This window comes from Salvia miltiorrhiza, chromosome 7, assembly GCF_028751815.1.
Source record: "Salvia miltiorrhiza cultivar Shanhuang (shh) chromosome 7, IMPLAD_Smil_shh, whole genome shotgun sequence".
In the NCBI taxonomy this organism is placed as follows: domain Eukaryota; kingdom Viridiplantae; phylum Streptophyta; class Magnoliopsida; order Lamiales; family Lamiaceae; genus Salvia; species Salvia miltiorrhiza.
In genome coordinates, this window is record NC_080393.1 from 2,747,704 (window position 1) to 2,773,292 (window position 25,589).

Here is a 25,589-nt window from a genome sequence, read left to right on the forward strand (position 1 = left end):
GATAATTTTTAGTTAGAGTGAGAAAATTTTTATTAGAGAGTGAAAATCGAAGAGAGATGAACTTGAGAGGATATATGCTGAAAATAAAAAATTATAGTTGAATAATATTTATAAAATAATTGTTATAGTTAGAGAATTTATTATTTTTTTTATTTTTGATAAATTAACAGTATTATAGTTAGAGCTTATAAGTTGTTTAAGAATTTATTTTGTTAAACACTTTGAAAGAACTTATATACTCCCTCCGTTCCTGAAATAAGTTCCTCTTTTTCCTTATTTGGGTCGTCCCCCAAATAAATTTCTCTTTCTTTTTTTCCATTTTTGGACAACTACCCCACCATTAATAATACTTTATTTATTCTTACTTTTCACTTTTTCATCACTCCCAATATTAATTATAACACTTTTTCACCTTTTCACCACTCCCAATACTAATTATAACATATTTTTTTCCACTATCAATACACTTTACCACTTTTCCTTAAAATCCGTAGCGTCCCCAAAGAAGAACTTATTTTGGGGACGGAGGGAGTATAAGCTTTTAAACAATTTATAAGTTCAGCCAAACACTATATATTGTGGTCGATTATTGTGGTTTTTCTTCCTTTTTCTTGCAATCACTAGTCTTGCAACACCTAACTATATAATTAATGGATGTAATTTTTTTTTTTCAATTTTTGTTTTATATTAGCGTTCCTTAGCAACATGTTTATCAATAGATGTAATTTTTTCAACAATCTAACAATAATTACTTCATTTCATAATCAAATGCACACGTGAATCAAAAAATTGGTCCACACTCTATACCCAATAATACACAAGTGAACTAGAAACAAAGTGAATGATCTGACATTTGCGATAGAGGCACAACAAAACCATGGAAATCAATTTAAATAAAATTCAAGTGAATCTTAATCAAGAATGACAAATTCTATTGTATATATATAACAAGATAGATTGTATAATTCTATACCTCTACAGACTAGTGCCAAAATTAAGGTCACAGAAGCTTCTCTGCCACGGCTAGACCTCCTCCCCCTCCGGCTCGTTGGTCTTTACCACTACGACCTCTTCCTCGTCTAGTTTGCTGCTAGACGAGGGAGAGGAGATGCGCACCTTCCCACCCGGTTGAGACGAGGCATGACGGTACCAGACCATCCCGACCAGCAGCAACAATGCAGCTTGAGGTGGTGCCGTGTGGCCTATAAGTTGAACGAGCCGATGAGTGCTTCCGTTGAAGATAATGAACAAACTGCAATGCTCAACGGAAATATCAGAAATTAACCACACATCCTATCCTATTAGATGGATTTGATTTCAAAGATTTTTTCATAATTAAATTGAATGGCAACAAACATGACTTACACACTGCTGCAGAGAAGTGCTCCAAAGGGCTATCAGAGAAGCAACGAACCCCTTAGCATTGACACTCACGTCGTTGATTGTGAAGATCGCCACGCCTAACAGAACGACTAAGATGCTCAGCTTGGTGTCCCTCGAGTATCTCACTCCGTCCAGCACCATTTCGAGGAGGCAAGACACCGGGCCCATGCTCAACTTCGTGATCTGATAGAGCAAATAATGGAAGCCAAAATACGAGATAAGGGATACATATCAATATACTATCGAAATGGCAAGTAAAAAATCTACGAGACCTGATAGAATCCCACTGAGTTCCACATCAAGCTCACATTCATCCCAATAATAGAAAAATTCGCAAACAAAATGAACTTCACAAGATTCAACACTGGCAGAGTCGAGCTCTGGATGTATCCATGCCGTTTGAGGATGAGAGTCATCACGGTCGTGGCAGCAAAATGCAGGCCAGTCAAAGTTGCAGCTGCGAAAGCATAAAACATAATAAGCAGAGTTTCTCAGCAAATGTTACAAGATTTCGACAGAAGCAAAACTTTGCTTAAAAATGAGGAACAAACAAGATATTGAGGTGACAATGTTGAACAACCATGCTGCCAAATCAAGAGTCACCTTGTTTTCCTCTTTGCTTTTCGGAGACATTTGGTTAATTTGGTGGATGAAATAGATAAGATTGACAGGATTGGAGGATGATTAAATACTCCACACAACTTTGGATTATCACTCAGACCAAACACCTCCTAAAGGTACATATCTTCCTAAAGAATGTCAAAAAATTCAAGCTGTAGAGAAAGAAGATACAATTGGTAAGCATCAACCCTAGTCACCAACTTTGAATGTGGTTTACTTGTTGCCCATGTATTTTGAGAGAGAGAAAAGCACCACATTCAAATGGCTAATGTGAATTATTGAGTTAAAATTAAGCTACTGTGATAATATAAGGTTACTTCTATAAATTTTTTACAGCAAACAATAACATGAAATGTCTTCATGTCCAGATCAACAAAAACCATATTTTTTTGGTATATACAACATACAAAAAAGCATATAAGTTATATAAAACCATAAACAAAGCACTAATAAGGTAGTTTTCAATTTTTCCATAAATGTTATGTATGAAATTCTTGAAATCTTGCCAGGAGGGTAGACGATTCAGCAATTTCCCAATGTAAGTTAAAGAAAGTTGAAATCTGTTGAGAGGAGAAGCAAAGCCTGAGTCTATTATAAGCAACAAAGCTATTTACCAGAATATTAAAAAAGAAAGAAGTTTTATGCAATAGATTCAGAATACATAGGTTACCAAGATACTCAGGAAGGTTAGGAATTTTCTAGGGTGACAATTTTCCGGTCTTCAACCCTAAACTTAGTAAGGAAGAAGCACAAGTCACAAAATCACCGAAAATTCTTCATTCTGTAGATGACAGAGAAGAACTAACCTGACACCAACGCAGCGGGCCTTGGACACAATCATACTTTTCCCATATAATCAGAGCCCTGCAAAACACATGGAAAATTAATTAGTTTCCCATCAAAACGGAGAGCTTCAATCTTTATTATTGCTTTTTTTTTTTCAGGTTTTGTCTTTTAAAGCATTGAGATGTTATCTACCTAGACAATATGACTGCATGGAAATAACCAATATGAGGTAACAACAGCAGGAGTAAATTATTACCTCAAAATCATGTCTCAGAGTTAGACTTTCCGGTGAGAATACGAGAAATTTGAAGTCCCCGGCTAAAAGCTTCATTAAAGAGTATCCTCGTTTGCATCTGTTGAAATCCAGGCATCCATGAGAGAAGGGCCAATGGAGCCATGACTATTATTCCAAACATCATATCATATATACGAGCCAGGGACACGACGGTCTCCCAAACTACACTGGACTGCAGGAAAGGCCTGAGCACTTGCGCAATAAGTATGATGCCCCATCCAGTTGGGACAAATGCCATAAAACTTTTGATAAAATCACTAACTGTGACGTCGGTGAAGTGTAGAAGTAGAACAACCACAAGCACTATAACGACAATAACAAGAAATTGAACCACTCTATAATAGATGTGCTCCGTTGCAGCATATTTATCCCGGGCATAAGCTACGACTATATATATACCCACAGCCACAATTAGATAGATCCATGATAACAAGTATACAATAATACTTGTCTTACCATTTGAAATATCCAAATGGTACACAATACCATACTGGAAAAAGAAGAATCGAAGATCCAAAATTATCTCCAACAATTTTCCCCAGAGACCAGTTGTTCTAAAGTGGTCCTGTTCCTCATACCACCACGTCTCCCAGCTGTGATCAGCTTTCACTAAAATCCCTCTGTACCATATCCAGTTTACAAAATCATCAAAATCATACACAGTTTTCAGCCAGTCGAAACCAGAAGGATTAAAGATAAAAGGAGCCATGATCCATGATACTACAAGGAACCAACTAGATATTGTCATGGCGATGTAAACAAAGGCATCTATTTTGGCCCGGCTAGTGGAGGCATAAACTATCAAAATAACTCCAAGTTCAATGCCCTTCACAAAGTGGCTCCGGGCATATAGCCTGTAATTTTCTGCGAAGCTCTTGTGCTGCACAACAAAACCGCGCCCAGTTGCACGGTATTTGGCACCTCCATGCAGAATGGTCCGACCAAAGAAATGTGCACGTGTTCCCATTGAAAAAGTATAGAAAAATGAAGCAAGCTCCAACTGCATCGTGAGAAAATCCCAAATTGCTGAAAGAAACCCATGTTCAAGTGAGTTCTCTACAATCATTGGAAGGGCTGTGAAAATTCCAATCTGGATAATGAATTGCTGATTTATAATTGCACCTAAGGCCTTATTGTTCTCAGAAGCATATTCCTCAACACCGCTGAGAGCAAGGTACAAGCGTCCCCACAGAAATGTGTAAACCATGATCACCACCATCATGTTGTTGAAGAAAAAACCCACTGTTGTATAGAAGACAGAAAGCATACGAAAGAAGTCAAGTCTATGACCCAATCTGTATATATCTCTGCTCAAAATCTGCTCCCCATTTCCACTAGCAACCTTGGCCTCAAACATGGAGATCTGATTCAATCCTACATCCCTTCCCTTACCCACTTGCATGTATTCATGATGAGTCACATTGCCACCCCTTAATGTGCAATTGAATCCAGCATATATGTCTTCACTAATATTGATAACTCTTGAAGCTTTGCTTATACCGCCTCGAGTCAAAAACCAGAACCTGTCGAAGACATCAGGATGTCCATAGTGCATCCTCACTTTCAGAGGATTGGCGAGTACACGCTGCCCTAGTGTGACAAAACTCATCTCCTGAGCAGACATGAACCAAGCTAATGATGAAACAGAACCCGTGAATATATTTTCACGAAGCCCCAGAATTGTCGGCTTCCTGATGCCATAATTGACTTTGAATTCCTCCAACAGATTCCGCATCTTGAGTGCCTCCTCAAAGTAGCTATCCTGATTCATGTCAATTGTCTGCAAAGCATCACCACGGGTGAATATTATCGCATGATTTTGATTTTCAGGTTTACCCTCCCCAAGTTTCAGTGGGCCAGGTAATTTGATGCGATAGATTTCCACTTCTTTTTTTAGCTGTTGATCATACTTCACCAAGACCGAATAGTATTCCACCTCTTCTCTTCCCAAGTGAACCTCATCAACATAAGCAACTCGAAGGGCCTCATTATTTTTCATCAAGTATAAGATCTCATCAGCACGGGAATCACCTTTCCCCTTATGCACTCCATACATTTGGCAGGCAACCACATAAGTGAACTTCATAAGAGCAACACCAAACTCGGTGCCTTTGTAAAGCAGGCTGACACTACTTCCTGCCCTCCTGAGGTTTCGAGCATTGGGTGTGCCTAAGCCTTGAATATTGATGCTGCTGCTGTTATTTCTCAATGTACCAGCTGAAGAAATATCTTGTGATCCTTGTCTTATGTCCATCTCCGAGGCGGCGTCTAGAAAGGAAAGCATCTTAAGAGCCCTATAGTAATACATCATTCCTCTGACAGTTCGAGACAGTGTCTGACCCCTGCAGGATGCCCATAGCCTGAGATCCCTTGATTTGGAAGTCCATATTTCACCATCATCTTGCAGTCCTTCCCTGCGCATACGTTCCATAAAATTTGCCCACTCATCATCATAAATTTTTTGCAGATAAAACAAGGTTGAGATACCATCTTCATTGGGACTTCTCAGACTTTCCTTTCCGTACAAGACTTCCTCATCATAGTAAGGAGTCAAGACACTGAAGGCCATCATTTTCTCAACCTGGGGCGCACGAGGCATGTTCATAAATAGGGAATTACTAAAGAAAGCAATCCGTCGTCTTGCCTCCAGATTTTTAGGGACATTCAGCATCCAGTCCCGTGAACTAAGAATCGTGTGCAAACGACGCAACTGCCTGTAGAAGAACGCATCATCATCATCTGGCACCTGAACTGCATTCTCAAATAGTAAGACTGCAGCGTTTGGATTGGAAGGTGCCAAACCTTCCTGCCTTAACTGACCAACACTCTTCTTCACTCGTGGAAGTTCCCGTACTGCAAGCTCATACAAGGCTTGAAGTACATTCACCAATTTATCCATATCCTTCTCAGGCTTGAGGAGAAGCTCAATAAGAGATATCAACCGGTCATGAATTTTGGGAAGAATTGCTGTTCTATAGACCCCTGTGAACTTTTCGAAGCTAATGTGATCATCAACCTCCTTGAAAAATCTTGTAGCTATTGAGTGTTCATCTGATTCATATTTTATGATCTCAAAAAGCAAGTACTTGAGACTATCATAAGCTTCAGTGACTGCACACCTTCGGTACTCATTCTGGCTTATACGAGACCACAACCACCTGTCAGACGCATCTGCAAGTTCTCTAGCTTGGCTCAGAGCAATTAACAGCTCATTGCACAATAGATAACACGGCCACCGTATTACTTTGATATCCCAACAGTTGGGTGGCAATTCCAGTAGCTCCAGTTCACGATCGCTGAGGAGGTCTTCCTCTCTTAAAGTGATGATTATCTCATTCCATATTAGTGCAAATCTAGTAGCTTCAACCTGACTTGATTCCATCTTCTTGTACGACTGACCAAGGCCATACCGGAGCTTAAGACGGTGAATTGCATCACGCAGTTTGTGAACTACGTTTGCCTCCGAACTAAGAGTCTGATCCTCTGGCATCAGATTAAACTGCAACGCACTTGCAAAGAACTGGAATCTAAGCCTGAGCTGGCCAATGTTTCGAATCTCGCCTATATGTAAGAACAACCCTATTGCCGACCCCCACAGAGAGGCGAATATTGTGTACCAAATCTGCATATCCACTAAATATATCAACACAACCGGCGCCCACAACACCACCACTGCCATTCTATTGGTGCTAGTGAAGAATTCATGCCAAGTATATTTCACCCCTGTGAGATTGAGGAGTATTCTTGTTGGTTCTACAAGAGGTTTGATTTGAAGGAAGTAACTGAAAGCAAATTTGGAAGCCAACACTCCCACCCAGAACACGGTGTACCTTACATTATCAACTAGCCCCTCTCTAACACCTCTCCCCACAAATGTTCGGGTGTTGAACCACCATGTTAAAACATACAGAATGCGCCAATTCGCCTCTTCAATCACATTGCGGACCCAAGGAACAATGAACAGGATCAAGGCAAGTAGTTCAGGAATGACAAAAACTAAAGCAGCTTTAAGGAATGTAAAAATCCTTTGGTTCGACTCATCCGACCACATCCCATCCGAATTCTTCTGGCTCCAAATCTGTCCATAGAAAACACCAAACACAATTGCCCAAGTCATAGCAACCAAACTCTTCAAAACCATTCTGATACCAAGCAACTTTGTATCCTTAGTAACCAGAGTATACTGTGTGCCAGCATCAAGAATCGATTGCACAAACCTCAAACCAGCCCACGTTATGAATATCGTAAGCAACTCCACTTGCACGTCCCTGCTCTCCAATGCCTGCCATGGATACTCCGTCCTCTCCCAAGCAACAATTGCAGCAGCCTGAAAAAAGAGTATTAGTAACACCCACAACCTATCAAAGCTCCGAAACACATTCCAAAAGGTCCGCTGCTCCACAAACCCTGTCTTCCCCACCCTCTTCTCGCCTGCAGTCAAAAAGAAGTTACTTGACAAATCAAGGGGCCATTTGACTCTCTTGAAGCATTTCCTTCTCCAAAAGTACTCGTTAATATCATCATAGTTTCTCCACGCGGAATGTGGAGCAGTCCCATTCCTGCTCCTGGCGGCCTCGCCCTTTATCGTAGTATAAATCGGCTTAACAACATAATCCAAGAAACCAAATTGCTTGCAAGTAGACGGAACAAAAAGCTGCGCAGTAGTCTCATCAACGTGATCATCGAGAATGAAATTAAGTTCCAACGCCATGTGATGATATATGTAACACAAACACTCGGGGAGAAACCGCAGGTTTGCGGCCTCGCCCCAAATCAGTAGATAAAGGCACACATACAAGAGCTCACGGCGTTCGAGATCCGGGTTGTGGCGGCTGGGGAGACGGACTTGAGACCTTTTCCCCAAATACGAGCACCAGGAGTCGTAATTCTTCAGGAGCTTCACGCGGAAGCGGCGGAGCACGCCGCCATCGAGGCGGTCGGGGGCGGAGGGTAGGCGCATTTGGGAGTTGGCCAAGTGGAGCACCAAATGCTCCCTCTGATTCCTCACGTTGTCCATTTGGAAGCCGAAGAACGAGCCGAGCCAGTCTAGGAGGTCCATGGAGTCGTGCCATGGGTTGAACGGCGGTTTGCGGAGGTCGCCGGCTGAGCGCAAGGCGGCGGCGGCGGCGCGTACCTCTGGGAAGCGGAGGGAGGGGTGGTCCAGGAGAAGGTTGTGTATTGGAATGATGTTGAAGGGCTCCGACAACAGCTGCGGTGGAGGTGGTGGAGGCTGAGGCCCACGGCCGCGCGTGGGAGGCTGTCGCTGCCTCAGATTCATGGCATCCAACTGTTTCAACACTCAAAAAGAAAAGGTGAATCAATTATTGTTTTTGTGGATAAATATGTATTCGAATTCGAACATGCCACAACATTCCACATCACAATCACGTGTGCATTTAAATATATAAAGGAGTGGGCTTGAACTTGGTTTTGGGCTTCTTTCTATATAACAAAATTTACTAACCCATATAGTAAGCCTTGGGCCTCACAACTTGGCTGAGTGTTAAAAAAGGGTGATTCTATTCATAGCCCCCAATTTACTCCGTATAGCCCCCAATTTAATATAATAATAATAAATAATTATAAATTTACTATTCTACCCCATAACTCATAGCCCCCAAATTAAACACCCATCTATAACCCGCGATAACGTAATTTTGTATTGCATCGTATCTTCAGAACTTATTCTATTTCATCTGAATTTTCCACGCAATAAAATACATTTCAACATTGGTGGAATTGAACTGAATTCACAACTCAATTTCACATAAAAGAATCGCTCAACGCATCTTTGTAGAAGTTGGGGCCGCTGCCATGGACAACTACCAGAAGAAGTCTTACACGCCACCACTAGCGGCGGCGGCGTCTTCGGAATGTGGGAACCCAGTAATCCTATAAAGTTCAGTCGCACAGTCGAATCGAGGTTAGAACGTCGCCAACGGATAGATAGATGAGAAAGTTTGACAGAGAGTGAGAGAGAGACTTGATTAATTGTATTCTTCATTTGCTTTAGTTTTGTCTCGTGCTACGTTAGTCAAACTCATTAATTTTATTAATGATTTATGATTAATATAATGACTATGGCCTTAGCTCACAAGTGTCGAATTGATTTCAAATATTTGGGGTAGGTTGGTTTGAGAGTTTCTTCAACTCATTGCAGGGTGATTCGTTTAAATAAGGTACATGTTTGTGAAAAGTATTGGCTGAATTGGTCTCCCTCTGAAAGGCAAGCTTGCTCACCTTTCACCATGCTTTCTTCATTTTCTAATGATGGAAGTAATTTGATTCTAATTTGTAGGGGATTGCAGATGGTAAATATTCATACATAATTGGGAAATTGTGTGATGTTGCAGAGGAATACCCAGATGATGCTAGGACATATTTAAGTTCAATCACTAAGCTTGGAGTAACAATAGGACTTATTGAAGTTGTAGTAATGTCTCAATTGTAGTAATGCCTCAGATGTGCGAAGAAGTTCAAGGAGAAGCTTCCCGACGGCAAGACGGACAAGCAGAGCTACAACACCACCACGCCCGACGGCTTCGGATATGGAGAAGTCAGAAGAGCATCATGAGAAGAAGGGAGTGATGGAGAATATCAATGAGAAGATGTACAGCCACCATTTAAATTCTTATATGTATATATAGATACAGTTACAATTGAATTATATAATAAGCTAGCTGCACCACTGTATGTGTAGTCAGTAGTCCAATGAAGCCACTTATTTTCTTAGTTTTGTTTGAATGAGTTTGTACTGTATTTACTTTTTCTTGGTTATTCTATTTGTATTTGGACATGTCTTCCTTTATGTGGACTGTGGAGATGAGTATAATATTGTGTTTTCACTTTCCATATTCTCTGCTATTTATATCCCAAACTGATCAGTTCTTAGTTTATATTATAATAATAATCATATAACATCATGAAAACATAAGCAATGATGCAAAGAGAACATTAAACGATCACCTCGTAGCTCCAGTAGAGCTGTTGATGATATAGGCACTTTGCCGTAAGTTTAAAAAAAATGCAGGATGACTAGTATTTAAATTTATCATAAACTCCACAATAGTCAGTATATTACTACACCCTTGTATGACTCCAGTCAGCAAGGGCACTTCAGATTCACCTTTTATCTCTATATTCAACTTAAACACTTTCACTCTCTTAGAAATCCAACAATCAATCTGAGCTAAGCAAACACCCAATTGAGAGAAAAACAATACATGTTATGGATCATTTAAGTAAACAATTTCTCCTCAAACCATGTATTCTGTTTAGTCACATGAGGCCCAGTAAATCAAACACCAATACAGTAACATAAAAACATAGAATCATCAAGACAAATTATTTTTACAACTTTATAAAACATATGTGAGTCGGTGTGTTCCATTTAGGTAGAGAAACAAACAAGTTAGAGAGCAACACATTAGTTCCAGAATAACTCATACTGTCAAGTTGCCCAAGATAAATATGATTACAAGTTGAGCACATTGATAAGCATATTGAGCTTTCCTATAAGATTACGCATTGATAAGCATATTGTATCACATTGATAAGCATTCTGGAGATTACACCTCTCTACAATCAAGTTGCTCTCTCATTTATAGTACATACTAGCTGATTAATTATCAACATCTTCATTTTTGACCTACCCAGATAGTTGGTTTTCGGATATACAGTTTCTAATTTGCGGAGTATGTTGAATGGGATCTGTGGTTTTTGGTTCACTTTCCCGAATAGTGATTATATAAAACAGGGGCTATACAGTTTGGGGGTTCCCTTTCGCATATACAGTTTGTATGAGGTACGGGAAATTTAATTTGGGGTTAGGATATTTAATTTGGAGGCTATGATTTATAGGGTGAAATAGTAAATTCATAATTATTTATTATTATTATTTTAGATGGGGGCTATACTGAGTAAAACGGGGGCTATGAATAGAATTACCCGTTAAAAAAATATAATAACTGGGCTCATAGTGTAAATTAAAACCTTAGCCCATCTCTTATATTTAAAACAAACATTGGGCCTCGAAGAAAAAAATAAAATAATGGTTCAACTTTAAAAAATAATTAATGAAGTATTTGAATGCTATAGTTTATAGTAAGTCTTAATATAGCTCAACTCTTTACATCCAAATATTTCATGTAACTATCTTGATATAATTAATCAAATATATCTAATTTATTACGAATGTATATATATGTTTAACTGTAGGGGAAGGCTAAAATAAGAACGCTTCTTAAAATATAAATTAGGAACCATTTTCAGCCCTTAGATCATCAAGATCTACGGTTGATTCATCACCTTATTGGATAAATTCATGGTCCCGAGTTCGAATCCCAAAGGTAGCAAAAAATTATTTTTCGCAATTCATGCCTTTATACAGTTTATTCATGCGTGTTATACATAAAATTCATACATTTTTGCTGGTTCGTAATTCTTAAAATAAGGGTGGTTTATTGAATAACCGCCCCCTTAACTGTATATTAACAAATACTAACATAGTTAAGGTGGAGCTATTACAGGAAATCCCTTATATCAAAAATAAAATAAATAAGTTAATGAGGCATTGCTTTAGTTGCAAAACTGAGGCATCCAAAGACTCCTTTGCGAGAGGTCTTGGGTTCAATCCAGTCTGCGTGCATGTAGTTTTTCCATTCTTGTGTGGATAGTGGAGAGGTCTTGAGTTCAATTCCGCCTGAGTGCATGTAGTTTTTTCATTCTTGTATGGATAGTGGTTCCGTCTGTATGCAATTGTTTTTTCACCTTTGTGTGATATAAAAGTCTCGCCTGCGTGCGAATTGCTTATTTGATTATATTATTAGATACATTTTGTAATTCTAAATAAATAAAGGAAAAGGCGTGGACGTGTTTATTTGCGTTCCAAGAGGAAGAATGTGAGCATAGACGAAATAAACGCGAACGTTCCCAATTTTATAATTCTTGGAAACCAGCAACCAATAAACAACTTGTAAACAATTTCACTATTTTTATGCAACTTGTAGATTATGTAAATCAATACTCCTATATAGTTATAATTAGGAATCCAGCCAAGAAAATCATTATAATTAAGTTTGGGTAAATAGCGACGAATGATCTTGTTGGTTGCAGCAATCATTATCATCATCGTCGATATTATAACAAATTCATTTCCTTTTTTAAAATATTCAAGATAGTTTCTCTACCATACAGATCAGTTTAAAATACTCCCTCCATTTTATTTATATAGTATTATTTCCTTTTTTTTAAATGTATCAAATATATAGATTAATTCTTAAAAAAAAAATTAACATATTTAAGATGACCGAGTATATGATAGAGGCCTTAACCTTGATGTCGATGGTGTTTGACTGAGCTTATAAGCTCTGAAAATAAATTTCAAGAGCTTACAAACTTTTCAAAAAATAAGTTCATTTATTCTAACTTATTTTTTCACAGTCTTATATGCAACAATCATATTACAAATATTATTTAACTATAATTTATTGTTTTTATTGGTGAATCGTGATTGAGTGGGTAGTGCTTTAATCGGTGAGTTATGATCAGATTGTAGACTTTACCTAGTATTGAACGTGAGAATCGAGAGAGTAGAGTTGAATTGCTGAGAAAAATGATTTGTTGTTGTATTGAGAGAAAGCACATGAAAATACATTATACAAGTGCATGAGTATTTATAGAATACATTTGAGGGGTAAAATAGTAATTTCAGCCTTGAAGTCATGTTCCCCGCGTGGTCAGGGGTACTGTGGTAATTTCGCATGCCTTCGCTCATTCCTCTGCTTAGAGACAGGGAACGAATGTATCGAGGAGCTTTGGATTCCTCTGCGAACGGATGATTCCTCTGCTCTGGCGCTTCCCGGGTGAAGTGGTCATTTCTACCGTTGACTATCTTGTGGGTAGAGCATTCCTCTGACTTCAGCGATTCCTCTGGTTCAAATGGTTCCTCTGACCCGAATGGTTCCTTTATCCAAGGTCCATTCCTCTGCTCTGCATATATTACTCCTCATCATTTATTATATATCATTTGAAGTTTATCTCTATTTGATTTTTCCTCTCTAGTAAAAAATTATCTCTCTAGAAGCTCTTTAAAATAAATTTAGCTAAACATCCTCTTAAGATATCCCCAATAAAAAAATTGATGTATATGTTTAATTAAGATAACTTGTGCATGTGTTGGTCTAGTGATAAGGTGGTTAAGAGCACTACCAACAAATCACCTAAATGAATCACTAACTCTAAATTTAGGCTAAAACAATTGAAAATGAGATAAAAAAATGCATCCAGCAGATCCCCTAAATTGGATGGGGCCCACAAAAAAATTTACACCTACCTAAATTCAATCTTAAATTTACACCCACCCTAAATTTATTTTAAGCTTATAATTAGTAGGGTCCACACATAATTATTATTTTTATGTAAAAAATAGGAGATCCGGTGTATTCATTTATAAAATCGAGATCCTAAAACTAAATAGGAAAACTTTAGGGAGGAATATAGGAGCATAATTTTGAGATTTCTGCTGGGAGTGTACTTAAGACCTAAAGTCTTAGATTCAAATTTCAGTATGGTGTGATCTTTAAATTTCTTTATCTACTTAAGTAATTTATCAAAAAAAAATGCATAAAAGACTCTTATAAGAATTGAAATAAAAATTGAAATATGATAAATTTATGTAATCTTTTTGGAGAGCTACAAACTCACACACGCTAACGCAATAACTCGAATCCACGATCTATAAATTTCAAAAAAAATATCTTATTAGTATCTTATCAACTAAAGTGCAATTCAAATCATTTACTTTGTCTTCTTGAGAGAGTGTGCAGTTTCCCATAAAAAAATAATAATAAAAAAAAATGAAATTGATTTTGATGTTGCGTTTCCAACTTGAATTTGGTAACTTTGTACCGTGATTAGCATCACTAAATTTAGGTGGATTGGCTGTTCATTTCTGGTATATTAATCAAAATTGGTTCGACTCGCAAGTCACACCAGCTGTATGTAGAAAAACTTATATATTTATTAGCACAAAAAAAAAAAAACTTATATATTTTGAATTGATACGTGGCACATCATTTATGAGCACCTTTTTAAAATATTATTAATGTATCATGTATGTGTAGTTTAAATTAACATTGTTTTCGTTAATATATTTAGATATTATGATCATAATTAACAAAGTTACAAATCATAAAAGATTGAATAATCAATCTTTTGAGCACAACAAGGCTATGTGTATGAGAGAAAGAGAGAGAGAGAAGTTAATTTGTGTTAATTTGTTTTCTTGGATTGAATAATCAATTATCATCAGGAGATGGATCCGGTTTAAAAAAAAAATTGATCCAGGAGCATGGTAGAAAGCATTTTAACCCCCAAAAATAAACAAAAATAAAAAAATTGTACTACTATAGATTCTTGATATCCCCCCTACCTTATTGAAGATTTTATTCAAAATTTGTATAAATCAAAAAGAGACAGTCTCCAGCACTGAGCTGTGTTGGAATTATTTAATTATTTTCATCTAAGTTTTAATGTTGAATTATTTAGGTCATAGAAATTGAATGAATTGAAATTGAAAAAAATCATCACAGTCACTTGTGACAAGTTCAAAAACTTATTTCTAAACACAAAAAATATAATTTTGCTACTCATTTTAAAATTCGACCAATCCCTCTATGTAAGTACGTATATAGAGTCACATGTTTCTTGCAGAATAGATTTTTTTTTTTACAAATTGCAGAAGCAACAAAATCTGCTAAATGAAGAGGCATATTCAATTTATTCCCCATATGAAATAGCATCCGCTGACAAGATCCCACGTCAGTGACAGCTTCGAATTCACATGAATTCTAATCCTCACCCTTAAAATTGTATCTCATTATTATTTTATTACCTAATCATTAAGATTGTACAAACCTTGTTCCATTTAATTTTTAGATTTTTTTTTAGGTATGCTGCTCCATTTAATTTTTTATTGTATCTTATACTAATCCCTAGCTGCACTGCATCAGCAAGTACACACACAACACACACGTATCCGTGCGTGTGTGTGTAGAGCATATATAAATGAAGGGCTCAAATCCATTATTTCCATGCAGTGTTCCAAGCTAGTCACACTTCTTCTTAGTTCTTAGTCCTTGCACTTTTTTTTTTCTTCAATTTTTTTTTATTAATTAGATTTCATCAGTTTAGATACATATGGCTATTGATCAGCACAAAGATGTTGAAGATGGCCTTGCTCAGCCCTTCATTGAGCAAGCGAAACGCGTCGATTCAGACGAGGAAAATGGATCGATTTGGATGGTGTTGCTGAGTACTTGTGTTGCTGTTTGTGGATCATTTGAGTTTGGATCATGTGTAAGTGATGAATATGTTTTGTTTTTGCTTAAAAATCTGTGTTAAATCATTAATCAATCACATGTGTTTGAGGAAAAGAATACTTGTATTAACAAGTTTCTTTCTTTCTTCTTTTTTTGTGTTTGCCTTCTTGTTTTGTTGCTCAGGACTATCAAATATGTAACACAAAAGGGATCAAACCCAAAAATTCAAAGGCAAAAAAAAAAAAAATGTTTAGCACAAGTTAATTTTTTTGCAGGTGGGATATTCTTCACCTACTCAATCAGCTATAAGAGAGGACTTAAATCTATCTCTATCTGAGGTATTCTTTTTTTATTTCTTGTTTTCTAATTTTTGGGATATAGAAAATGTTGGAAAGTTGAGGTTTTTAACCAGATATTCATGCAGTTCTCTATGTTTGGATCCATAATCACCATTGGAGCTATGATTGGAGCTGTCACAAGCGGTAGACTCGCAGATTACATTGGTCGAAAAGGGGTACTAACAAAATGAATTTTCAAGATTTGAGATGTTACACACTATAGACTTCAACTTTTGATCTGTTTACATAATTTTGGGATTTTTTTTTTCAGGCAATGAGAATGTCAGCTGTTTTCTGCATCACAGGATGGCTGGCTGTCTATTTCGCCGTGGTTAGCGCGTTTTTCAGCAGTAATTTCTAGTGATTTCTTAAAATTATGATGCTAAATCTTTTCCTGAAATGTTTATTTCAATGCAGGAAGCTCTGTTTCTTGATGTTGGGAGGTTCTGCACTGGCTATGGCATAGGAATATTCTCCTATGTGGTAAAGCTTTTTTTCACAAACATGTCTTAATTCAAATGAATCAGTCTTTCTTAAACACATGACATGAATGCATCCAAACAGGTTCCTGTCTTCATTGCTGAAATCGCGCCCAAGAATCTCCGCGGAGGGCTTGCAACGTTGAATCAGGTGAGTGAAAGGCCTCCATTTGTGCATGATGAGAGAGAAGATCACATTCACATGATAAAGAAATGTTTATTTTTTCTCTCACATTTTTTCTCAGCTTATGATTGTCTGTGGAGCATCAACTGCATACATTGTTGGATCAGTTGTAACATGGAGAACATTAGCCTTAACTGGTTAGTTAGTTTATTTCATAAACTAAAAAAAAAATCAAGAATTTATCATAAATTTCTGCTAACTGATGTTCTGATATATGCAGGGCTCATCCCTTGTCTTTTACTTCTTGTTGGCCTATTCTTCATCCCGGAATCGCCTAGATGGCTGGTAAGGTTCAGTTCACCACCAAAGTCACAAATTCCCAATAGTTTTTTTTTTATCAAGAAAGCAAATTTAAACTAAACATTTGATCCAAAAACCGTGTTTCTTGCAGGCGAAAGTTGGCCGGAAGAAAGAGTTTGAGTCAGCATTGCGCAGGCTTCGTGGCAGGAATGCTGATATAATGCAAGAAGCAAATGAAATTCAAGTACTAAACTACATCTCCTTTCTGCCTCAAATTTTTGGTTCACTAATACTGGTTTAACGCGTTTATCTTGACTAACTATGGAGATTGTCTGTTCAGGCCAGCATCGACGTTCTACTAGATCAACCTAGAGTCAGAATACTGGACTTGTTCGACCCCAAATACATACGTCCAGTCACTGTAAGGATCAGCATTTATGCAGATTTTGTGTCTGAATACGACACTTTGATCTAACCCGAGATTTGTGTCTGTTTAGGTTGGTGTAGGATTGATGGTCTTTCAGCAGTTTGGAGGGATAAATGGGATTGGTTTCTATTCTAGTGAAACATTTGTAGCTGCAGGTTTCTCTTCAGGAAAAGCTGGGACAATTGCATATGCCATAATTCAGGTTTATTTTTTAGATTTTACTATAGTTTTTATGATAGTTATGATTATTAAAGTTCAAGAATATGAGAAATTTTTGTGACAGGTCCCTATAACTATGCTTGGAGCAGTACTAATGGATAAATCAGGAAGAAGGCCTCTTCTCATTGTGAGTGATTTTCATGCAATTCTTGCAGATTCAAACCTCACCAAAAAGAGAGAAAACAATAAAAAAAAAAAATTACGCGGTTAATAATTTAATTTTTTTTTTTTTCAGATATCAGCAGCAGGAACATGCCTTGGATGCATCATGACAGGGGCTTCATTTTTCCTTAAGGTTGTTGTTTGCAATGCTCAAACATAGTATATAGCTAAAAATGAACGAATTTTATTATTTTTAACAAATGTTTTCATTTCTAAATCAGGATCAATCTCTCCTGCCTCAATGTGTCCCATTTCTTGCTGTCTCTGGAGTACTGGTAAAATAAAAATGAGCTGAACTTTTAGGCAAAGCCAATATTAGTAATGTGACATTGATTTTTAAATTTTACCCTCGAATAAATGTGATCAGGTGTACATATCCGCGTTCTCTATAGGGACGGGGCCAGTTCCCTGGGTCGTCATGTCAGAGGTAGTCGAGATTTTTCAATAACAACAACAACAACAATAACAACGTACATGTTTGAGACATTACATTTGATGTTTCTTTTTTTGTTTTTTAGATTTTTCCAATTCATATAAAAGGTGTAGCAGGGAGCCTAGTAGTTTTGGTGAACTGGTTAGGTGCATGGTTAGTTTCCTACACCTTCAACTACATGATGAGCTGGAGTTCAGCTGGTAAGAAACATTAATTCCCAAATCAATTTTAACACTATTCTTCATCACACACCTTCAAATTTCACCAAGCTCTAATGTTTTGGATTTTTTTATTTTTTGAAATTTTTAGGTACATTTTCGATCTATGCTGCATTTTGCGCGCTGACAATACTGTTTGTGGCCAAGATCATGCCTGAGACAAAGGGGAAGACACTGGAAGAAATTCAGGCCTCTCTCAGGTCATGAAAATGAAGCCAAAAAAGTCGAAAAACACAAGGAAAATAGCTACAAATATTAGTTCAGACAAGTCTCTTGTGGTTTTGAAACAAAGCCAACTGCATGTCATGACTCCTCAAGGATAATTTGATCTGTTTCTGAGTTGGCTGAGTGTGTTGGCTTTGTTGCTGGCTTCAAAAATGGAGAAATTTATGCTCGAAAACGCGGTGTGGACAGAGATGAGATGCAAGCTCCAAGATTATTTTCTAGTGTTTGATGCAGGCAGAATTTCTCCATATGGCAGATAATTTAGTTTTATTTTATGTAATAGTCTCTGATTTTTCTTTCTTCTTCTTCTACCCATTATTCATTTTTGTAAGCAAGAAATGAGATCATGTAATAAATGGTATTGGATTATAATGTGTATGATGATTTAATAGATGTGGTAAGATTGCCATGTGATTTGTTGAGTAGAAGATTCATTTTATTCAAAATAAGTCGGTGAATGCTAAATTTCATGATTTTTCTGTTTCTTAGCTCTGATATGCAAAGACTCCATATATTCAGAGACATACATAATGCATCATATTCATATGTAGAATAATAAATTCTAATATTTTAATTTTTCCCACAATTTTTCATTTTGTTTTATAAGACATATTAATTTTTTTTTTTGGAATTTCTCATAACGTGACTTTCCAATGAATATTTAAATGATGTGGCGCCGGACTTGGATGATGTCGCATACTTGACGGAGATAGATTTAGTTTAAAACCATAATAACGGATTTCGGTCAAAATGTAAATGACGTGGCAATTAATTCTGACTATATAAAAATATTACCAAGGGAAATTCCAAAACATGATTTATGAAACATGAACAAAAGATTATAGAAAAGACTACACTATGGTTCAAGAAATTTAGAAGTATGATTTTAGACCAAATTTATTCCAATTAAAAATATTCAACCAATTTATGGTTCAGATGCATCATGATGCGGTCTTTAAATTTCTTTATTTACATATTAATTTATCAAAAAAAAAATTATTCTTAAAAAAATATACTATATATTCAACCATGCACAGTCACAGATGCACTCACACAATAAATGCGCATTCAGATGGGCCTTGTTGGAGCGAAAGTTACGGGCCTTGAGATGGGCCTTATATAAATCAAAGCCCCTTTAACGCGCGTGAGCACACTCATCTTCTTGGTCCAGATTTTTGCCACGCGACCTCACGCGAGTGAGCTAAACTCGAGCTCGCAGCAACTGTGAAAAGCCGAGTATCCAACCGTCTTTGATTACGCTCATCGTCATCACAATTCACACACACACACACACACACACACACAATCTCGATGGAATACGTTCCCATTCATTGCTAAGAAAATCTGAAAATCAATCAAGCGAAAAATCGGATTCTCTTTTGTTAGTCAGAGAATTTTGACTCAGCCTTTTCAGGTAGTAAAAATGTCGTAGCTAGCACTTTCATTCCCACCAAAATTCGTGATGCTCCGTCGTTTGCGTGGGCAATTTTTTGGGCGCTGACGTCACTGATTACGATTGCCGACCGTTTTGCTCTAGCACTCTTGCTATCATTTCTTGGAAGTCAGGAATTTTAGTGATAGCAGTGATTGAAGCTGGAGTATTTGGTGAGAGCTCATTGCTTTTTTCTTTTCTTTTTTTTTTCTTTCTAATTTAGTTGTTTGATTCTTGGTGATCACTGTAGGTTGTGATGACTCTCTTTTAGTATATGTTTCCGATTTCGATATAGAATTTGTATGACTAATCACTCTATTTAATTTTCGTTTATGGCTTTTGAGTTTTGAGCTTTTGTTTTCTCTCTGTAATTAGGCGCATTTATATTTTTATTAAAATATACATGAGTTTATTATAGTTTCGAAGTTTGAGTTTAGTGTAGTGTTTCTTTTCGATATAGAATTTGTATGTGTAATCTCTCAGCTAGTGTTTGAGGCCGTTGTCCGCATTTTTCTATTAAATTTTCGTTTAAAGTTTCTGAGTTTTTATTTTCTGTGTGTAATCAGGTGCATTTATATGTTTGTTTCAAGAATTATTGAGTTTATTATAGTTTTGATGTTTGAAGGTTTTTGGATTCTGCCTGATGAAGTGGAGATCAAGGGTCTTTTTTGAAAAGGATTAATTGAAGTTTGAGCTTTGTATTGTAGAGCAGTTTACTCCTTTTTTTCCTTTTCTTGGTGGGTAGGAAGACAAAAACAAACAAATTTTGGAAAATGAGTAGGCCGAGAAGATATATTACTCCTGGAGATTGCTTTGACGAGCCTGTAGAATTATCGTGTGGCCGTGTGCGACTAGGTTGTGCCGATGATGAATTTGCTCAGCTGACAAAGTTAAGGTCCGCACCACACAAGCGTCTGAGGCAGGTGTTGCCCGGAGAGGCAACATCACTCGTTTCGCCAGTGCAAATGATGTTGGGTAGGGAGTGCAACTACAGTGGGAGAGGCAGGTTTTCTTTATCGGATTCTTGTCATGTTTTGAGCCGATATTTGCCTGTCCGTACTACTCCCTCTGTGGTCGATAAGATGACGAGCTGTGCATATGTGTCCCAATTTTCTGATGATGGTTCTCTTTTCGTTGCTGGATTTCAGGTATCACGGATGATTTGGTTATACATTTGAAAGTTGTGCATGTAGAAATTCTGGTTTAGTGATGAGCATTTCCTCGTTTCTTCAACAGGAAAGCCATATCAAAATATATGATGTTGATCGTGGATGGAAAATTCATAAAGACATTCGTGCCAGGAGCTTGAGGTGGACTATCACTGATACTGCTCTGTCACCAGATCGTCGTTTTCTTGTAAGATTACTATATTTCTGCACAAGATTTCCATATGTGGCCAAATAATATTTTTGTGAGAAAGATGCAACTTTCAACTCTTAACTACTGCTTTCATCATCTGTGTGAAACTGGACTAATGCACTACTTTCACACTAGTTTGAGCCTGCATTGCACCAAATCTACAGTGGTGGCTGGTCTATGAAGCGGCTGCCTCAGCCCACTCGTTCGATATATATCTCATCTTTATATAGACATATAATGTTTATTTTTTTTTAATGATAATACGTGTCATATAGGCTACTGCTATTATTTTTATATGCTTTTGCATCTGAGAAGTACATGGTTAAAATTATTTTTCTCACATTTTGAACAATTTAAGGAATATGAGTGTGTTTTATTCTTTTGATTTGGTTCAAACATTTTAAAAAGTCATGAGAAAAAGAGGGATAAGAAAATTTTATTACACCAATTTTTTTATTTCATGTTCTCTAGGGTGGAAAACATGGAAAAATATTACCACATCAATATCCCATATGATAATATTATCATGAATTGGAGAGAAAATGAGCTGCCCAAATTTTTTTTCCATGCTTCTAGGGGAAATTTATCCACTCTACAGAACATGTGAACAGAGTGGAATAAGAGAGAACATGTATGTTTTCCATCAAAAAGAACGCACCCTTAGAGTAATCAGTTGGAAAATCTTGATAATCATTTAATAAGTAATTTGCGGCCGAAAAACAAGAAATATGAAATGAATTTTCAGAAAATTTATTTTATATACCTCTTTTTTTCTTACATGCAAGGTTCTTTAAAACTTCGCCTCAGACTCCCAATTTTCTTAATCCAACTTTGTAAATATATGAAGGTGAAGACTGTGGAACTAATGTTCACTCATGTCTTAATAATGATATGATGGAATATTAAGATCGCTCTAGTGTTGCCAGTCACCGGTTGTGGACTGTGATCATTGTATGTGAAATGTTGCCTTTCCTTTTTCCATGCAGCTGGTGATATTCCTAATTTAGCTTGGTTTTGATGTAATCATCACAGGTTTATTCCAGCATCTCTCCAGTTGTGCATATCGTAGATGTTGGATCTGCTACAAAACAGTCTCATGCAAACGTGACGGTCTGTGTTTTGAGTTCCTTAGCGTGTTTTTTAAAGACATTACAAAAAACTTTGTTATTGTCTGATTCTTACAATAAGTGACACAGTCCAAGACTTGTGACAAGTTAAAAAAAATTATGGGAAGTACATATCGTTAGACCCTAGTAGACCATTTGCTGATTAAATTTAAACATTTCATTGATGACATTTATTGCATCTAAACATGTAAATTTATCATGTTATAAGAAAAAATTAGATCCCAATTTATCAATACACTTCTGTAACAATTGGTTTCTTTGTTCAGGAGATTCATGAAGGTCTGGAATTTTCATCTAACAGTGATGATTATGAGGACTATTCTTTTGGCATCTTCTCCGTTAAGTTTTCTACTGATGGGCGAGAAATTGTTGCTGCTAGCAGCGACGATGCAATATATGTTTATGATCTTGAAGCAAGAAAACTAAGCCTCCGAATTGCAGCTCATCGGGTATTTATGTGATGTTTTCAAATCAAAACTCTTAGCATTGTTTTCAGAAAAGCTACATAGCACTATCCACCTTTTGAGATCTTAGAGTTGCTGATTGGACTTTGTTGTTTTGTTGCAGGCTGATGTCAATTCTGTATGCTTTGCTGATGAAAGTGGTAACGTCATATATTCAGGAAGCGATGATTGCCTGTGCAAAGTAATGTTTATTCATTTTAGAATAAGTCAAACTTGAAGTTCTGAGCTGTCATTTTCCGACATAAGATGGAGTTTTTTTCAAAAAAAAAAAAAAAGACAACTGATACGATATGCTCAATGTTGCAAAATTTATCTTATCTTCAAAGCATGTTCATAGTTGTCTCCTTCCTGTGAAATTTATATTGTAGAGCATCCTAGATAGCTCATTCCATGGTTTGTGTGTTGTATTCATCTGTGATATCAACACCTTTTCGACTGGTTCTCGCTCTAGACCTTGAATAGCTAAAATGTTTGATATGCACACCACATGTGTCAAGCTGTCAGCTGAATCTAGCAACGGTAGTGCAGCTCCTCATATGTTTTCTACATTTAGATTTTCTCTGCTGTTCAGCATACACAATACAATATCTTCTATTTGAACGAGTATACCCCAAATGTTAAATATTTCAACTTTGTTCTGTTCCTTTCAGGTTTGGGACAGGCGTTGCCTTGCAACCAAGGGGCAAGCTGCTGGAGTCCTGATGGGACATTTAGAAGGCATCACATTCATCGATACTCGTGGAGATGGTCGTTACTTCATCTCAAATGGAAAAGATCAATCAATCAAACTTTGGGATATAAGGAAGATGTCATCTAATGTTAATTAGTACGTCTGTATTTGATATTTCAGCTGCTTTTTCACATGCTTCATGAGGATATGGTAATGCTATCTCAATATATATGCAGGGAATACTTTCCTTCTGGTAGATCTGTGCACTCAAATGACATTTTTTCTGCTTAACATCTAAAGTGATACCTTTCCTCAAAAAAAAAAAAAAAAATCTAAAGTGATATACCTTTTTTGAGTTTAAATGGAGTTATCAAACTGGGTTAGACTCTAGCCTTTTTATTATAGTGACCAGCGTTTGTGTTTTCTTGTTTCAGTGTGCCAAGACGTCGATATTCTGAATGGGATTATAGATGGATGGAATATCCAGAACAGGCTAGAAATCTGAGGCTTCCCGATGATCTGTCAATAGCAACATATAAAGGACATACTGTCTTGCGCACTCTGATACGCTGTTATTTCTCGCCAGCATATAGGTAATGAGCTCGTAGGTTATAATTCTGCAGTTCTGTTTTACCTTAGGTTCCTCTTAAAAAAGTGCAGTTGGTAATATTTAGGTCAACGGAGCATATAAACTCTCACTGCATATTGGCTTTTGAATGTGATGGTTGGGCTGTAATGCTAACAATTGACTCTTAAATACATTGTTTCTTACTTTGATGGGTAATGTCTAACACCATACTGGAGGCTGATGTGGATAAAATGCATTGGATTTATTCGCTTCGAGTTTCTGTGCTAATGATGCTTGTCAAAAAACAAATATTGACCATAGTTCTATCAATCTAGCTACTGAATAGTGCATTAAATTTATCGTTTTCTTGCTGTGGAAGTGGAACTAATCATACTCACTGCTACTCTGTTGCTTGTCCATATCTTGTTAAAATTTGGACTTATAATGGCTGTATTCCAACTTTCTACTTATTTTGTCATTTTGTTTTTAAAATCTGCAGCACAGGGCAAAGGTATATATATACAGGATCAACTGATTCCTGCGTCTACGTTTATGATGTGGTAAGTATTGTATCCTTTCTATACATTGCTTTCTTGCATGCTGAGCTGAACTCCATTTTTACTTTCTGGTTAGTTTCCAAAAAGAGGCATTGAACAATGCTGGTTGATAACAATAAATGCGTATGAAGTTTGATATATCACACTTGTTTTAGACAAGCTGCATATCTTGAGATACTAATGACATCTTTATAATGATTTTGATCTGATCATGAGGACTATATTGTTTGGGGAAGTCTCGTGTGAGACGGTGTGATGGGTCAGGATCCGTCAGACGAGTCACTGACCCAAATCCGGCTACTATAAAACACTAGCATAAGTTACAAATATACAAATATATATGCTTGAATCCAGATACTTGACCCATCTAATGGATCTTGACTAGTCTGATGGTTTCACACAAGTTTTTGTGGTATTCTTTAATATCCATCTATTCTTGCATTAGCCTTGGATCTTTATATTTGATTTCCGCTCCACAGTTGAGTGGCGATCAAGTTGCAAAACTCGATTTCCACGAGGATCCTGTACGCGACTGCAACTGGCACCCGTTCTACCCTATGCTGGTGAGCTCATCCTGGGACGGCATGATTGCGCGTTGGGTGTTCCCCGATAACGGGGAAAACACGGCACCGGCTAGACCAGTCAGAAGAAGAAGACGGTTTTTCTACTAATTTTGGTAACTCAAGAATGGCATGTAAAAATATCGTTAGTCATCACTTTTTGAGCCGTCTTGTTGTATGCTTACTGTTTTCAACTTCTTTATTAATTAGGATTTTAGTTGCAGACTACATTACATGTTGATGTTACATACACGCAGATCCCTTTTTCTCAACTTCTTGTGTATAGAAATGTTTGGCATCTGCAGCTTGAGCTTCACTTTTAATGAGTCTAGTTATAGAAATTTCACAAATTAATTATTTAAATGAGGGTTTGAAACCCCTCATTTAATGTGTAATGAAATGATAAAATATGAATAGAAGAATATCGACGTATATACGATTGTTGCGTTACGTTTGAATTCCAACCATTTGATTGAGACATTTAATTGAATTCTTGCAAAGTTTCTTCACGTAGCTTTCTCA

The 25,589-nt window shown here is 36.9% G+C and overlaps 3 protein-coding genes, 1 non-coding gene and 1 pseudogene across 7 annotated transcripts; 2 read left to right on the forward strand and 3 right to left on the reverse strand.

Moving 5' to 3' along the window:
• Positions 1 to 827: 827 nt before the first annotated feature.
• LOC130991595 (UDP-rhamnose/UDP-galactose transporter 5-like) lies at positions 828 to 1,799 on the reverse strand (annotated as a pseudogene).
• Positions 1,800 to 3,053: 1,254 nt separating this feature from the next.
• LOC130991593 (callose synthase 11-like) lies at positions 3,054 to 8,439 on the reverse strand. The gene has a single exon (XM_057915885.1). It carries the CDS (start codon positions 8,361 to 8,363, stop codon positions 3,054 to 3,056), a length of 5,310 nt encoding a protein of 1,769 aa, XP_057771868.1. The 5' UTR covers positions 8,364 to 8,439.
• LOC130996365 (small nucleolar RNA J33) lies at positions 5,329 to 5,407 on the reverse strand. Its single transcript, XR_009092547.1, has one exon. It is a non-coding gene; the product is annotated as a small nucleolar RNA J33 (small nucleolar RNA).
• Positions 8,440 to 15,050: 6,611 nt separating the features above from the next.
• LOC130991597 (sugar transporter ERD6-like 16) lies at positions 15,051 to 18,744 on the forward strand. Of its 2 annotated transcripts, none has more exons than XM_057915891.1 (17): positions 15,051 to 15,442; positions 15,681 to 15,743; positions 15,830 to 15,919; positions 16,015 to 16,074; positions 16,161 to 16,226; positions 16,308 to 16,373; positions 16,468 to 16,543; positions 16,627 to 16,691; positions 16,798 to 16,890; positions 16,987 to 17,067; positions 17,144 to 17,275; positions 17,357 to 17,419; positions 17,528 to 17,587; positions 17,676 to 17,729; positions 17,822 to 17,881; positions 17,973 to 18,087; positions 18,197 to 18,744. In XM_057915891.1, the coding sequence occupies exons 1-17, from the start codon at positions 15,284 to 15,286 to the stop codon at positions 18,310 to 18,312; spliced, it is 1,419 nt and encodes a 472-aa protein (XP_057771874.1). In that variant the 5' UTR covers positions 15,051 to 15,283; the 3' UTR covers positions 18,313 to 18,744. The 2 variants fall into 2 exon arrangements, with proteins under 2 accessions (XP_057771874.1, XP_057771875.1); XM_057915892.1 differs by having other exon boundaries at positions 15,303 to 15,442; positions 15,589 to 15,743.
• Positions 18,745 to 19,481: 737 nt separating this feature from the next.
• LOC130991596 (LEC14B homolog) lies at positions 19,482 to 25,371 on the forward strand. 3 transcript variants are annotated; one of them, XM_057915888.1, is made up of 10 exons: positions 19,482 to 19,935; positions 20,388 to 20,910; positions 20,999 to 21,118; positions 22,154 to 22,231; positions 22,515 to 22,697; positions 22,816 to 22,893; positions 23,363 to 23,538; positions 23,817 to 23,975; positions 24,450 to 24,510; positions 24,987 to 25,371. In XM_057915888.1, the coding sequence occupies exons 2-10, from the start codon at positions 20,536 to 20,538 to the stop codon at positions 25,176 to 25,178; spliced, it is 1,422 nt and encodes a 473-aa protein (XP_057771871.1). In that variant the 5' UTR covers positions 19,482 to 19,935; positions 20,388 to 20,535; the 3' UTR covers positions 25,179 to 25,371. The 3 variants fall into 3 exon arrangements, with proteins under 3 accessions (XP_057771871.1, XP_057771873.1, XP_057771872.1); XM_057915890.1 differs by having other exon boundaries at positions 19,486 to 19,935; positions 20,508 to 20,910; XM_057915889.1 differs by having other exon boundaries at positions 19,526 to 19,935; positions 20,373 to 20,910.
• Positions 25,372 to 25,589: the final 218 nt, after the last annotated feature.

Coding starts and splice junctions, on each gene's coding strand:
- LOC130991593 (XM_057915885.1), bottom strand. CDS start 8,363: ATGAATCTGAGGCAGCGACAGCCTCCCACGCGCGGCCGTGGGCCTCAG.
- LOC130991597 (XM_057915891.1), top strand. CDS start 15,284: ATGGCTATTGATCAGCACAAAGATGTTGAAGATGGCCTTGCTCAGCCC. Junction 17,068..17,143: donor AATACATACGTCCAGTCACT/GTAAGGATCAGC, acceptor GTGTCTGTTTAG/GTTGGTGTAGGATTGATGGT. Junction 17,276..17,356: donor TTGCATATGCCATAATTCAG/GTTTATTTTTTA, acceptor TTTTTGTGACAG/GTCCCTATAACTATGCTTGG.
- LOC130991596 (XM_057915888.1), top strand. CDS start 20,536: ATGAGTAGGCCGAGAAGATATATTACTCCTGGAGATTGCTTTGACGAG. Junction 21,119..22,153: donor CACCAGATCGTCGTTTTCTT/GTAAGATTACTA, acceptor TAATCATCACAG/GTTTATTCCAGCATCTCTCC. Junction 22,894..23,362: donor GCGATGATTGCCTGTGCAAA/GTAATGTTTATT, acceptor TGTTCCTTTCAG/GTTTGGGACAGGCGTTGCCT.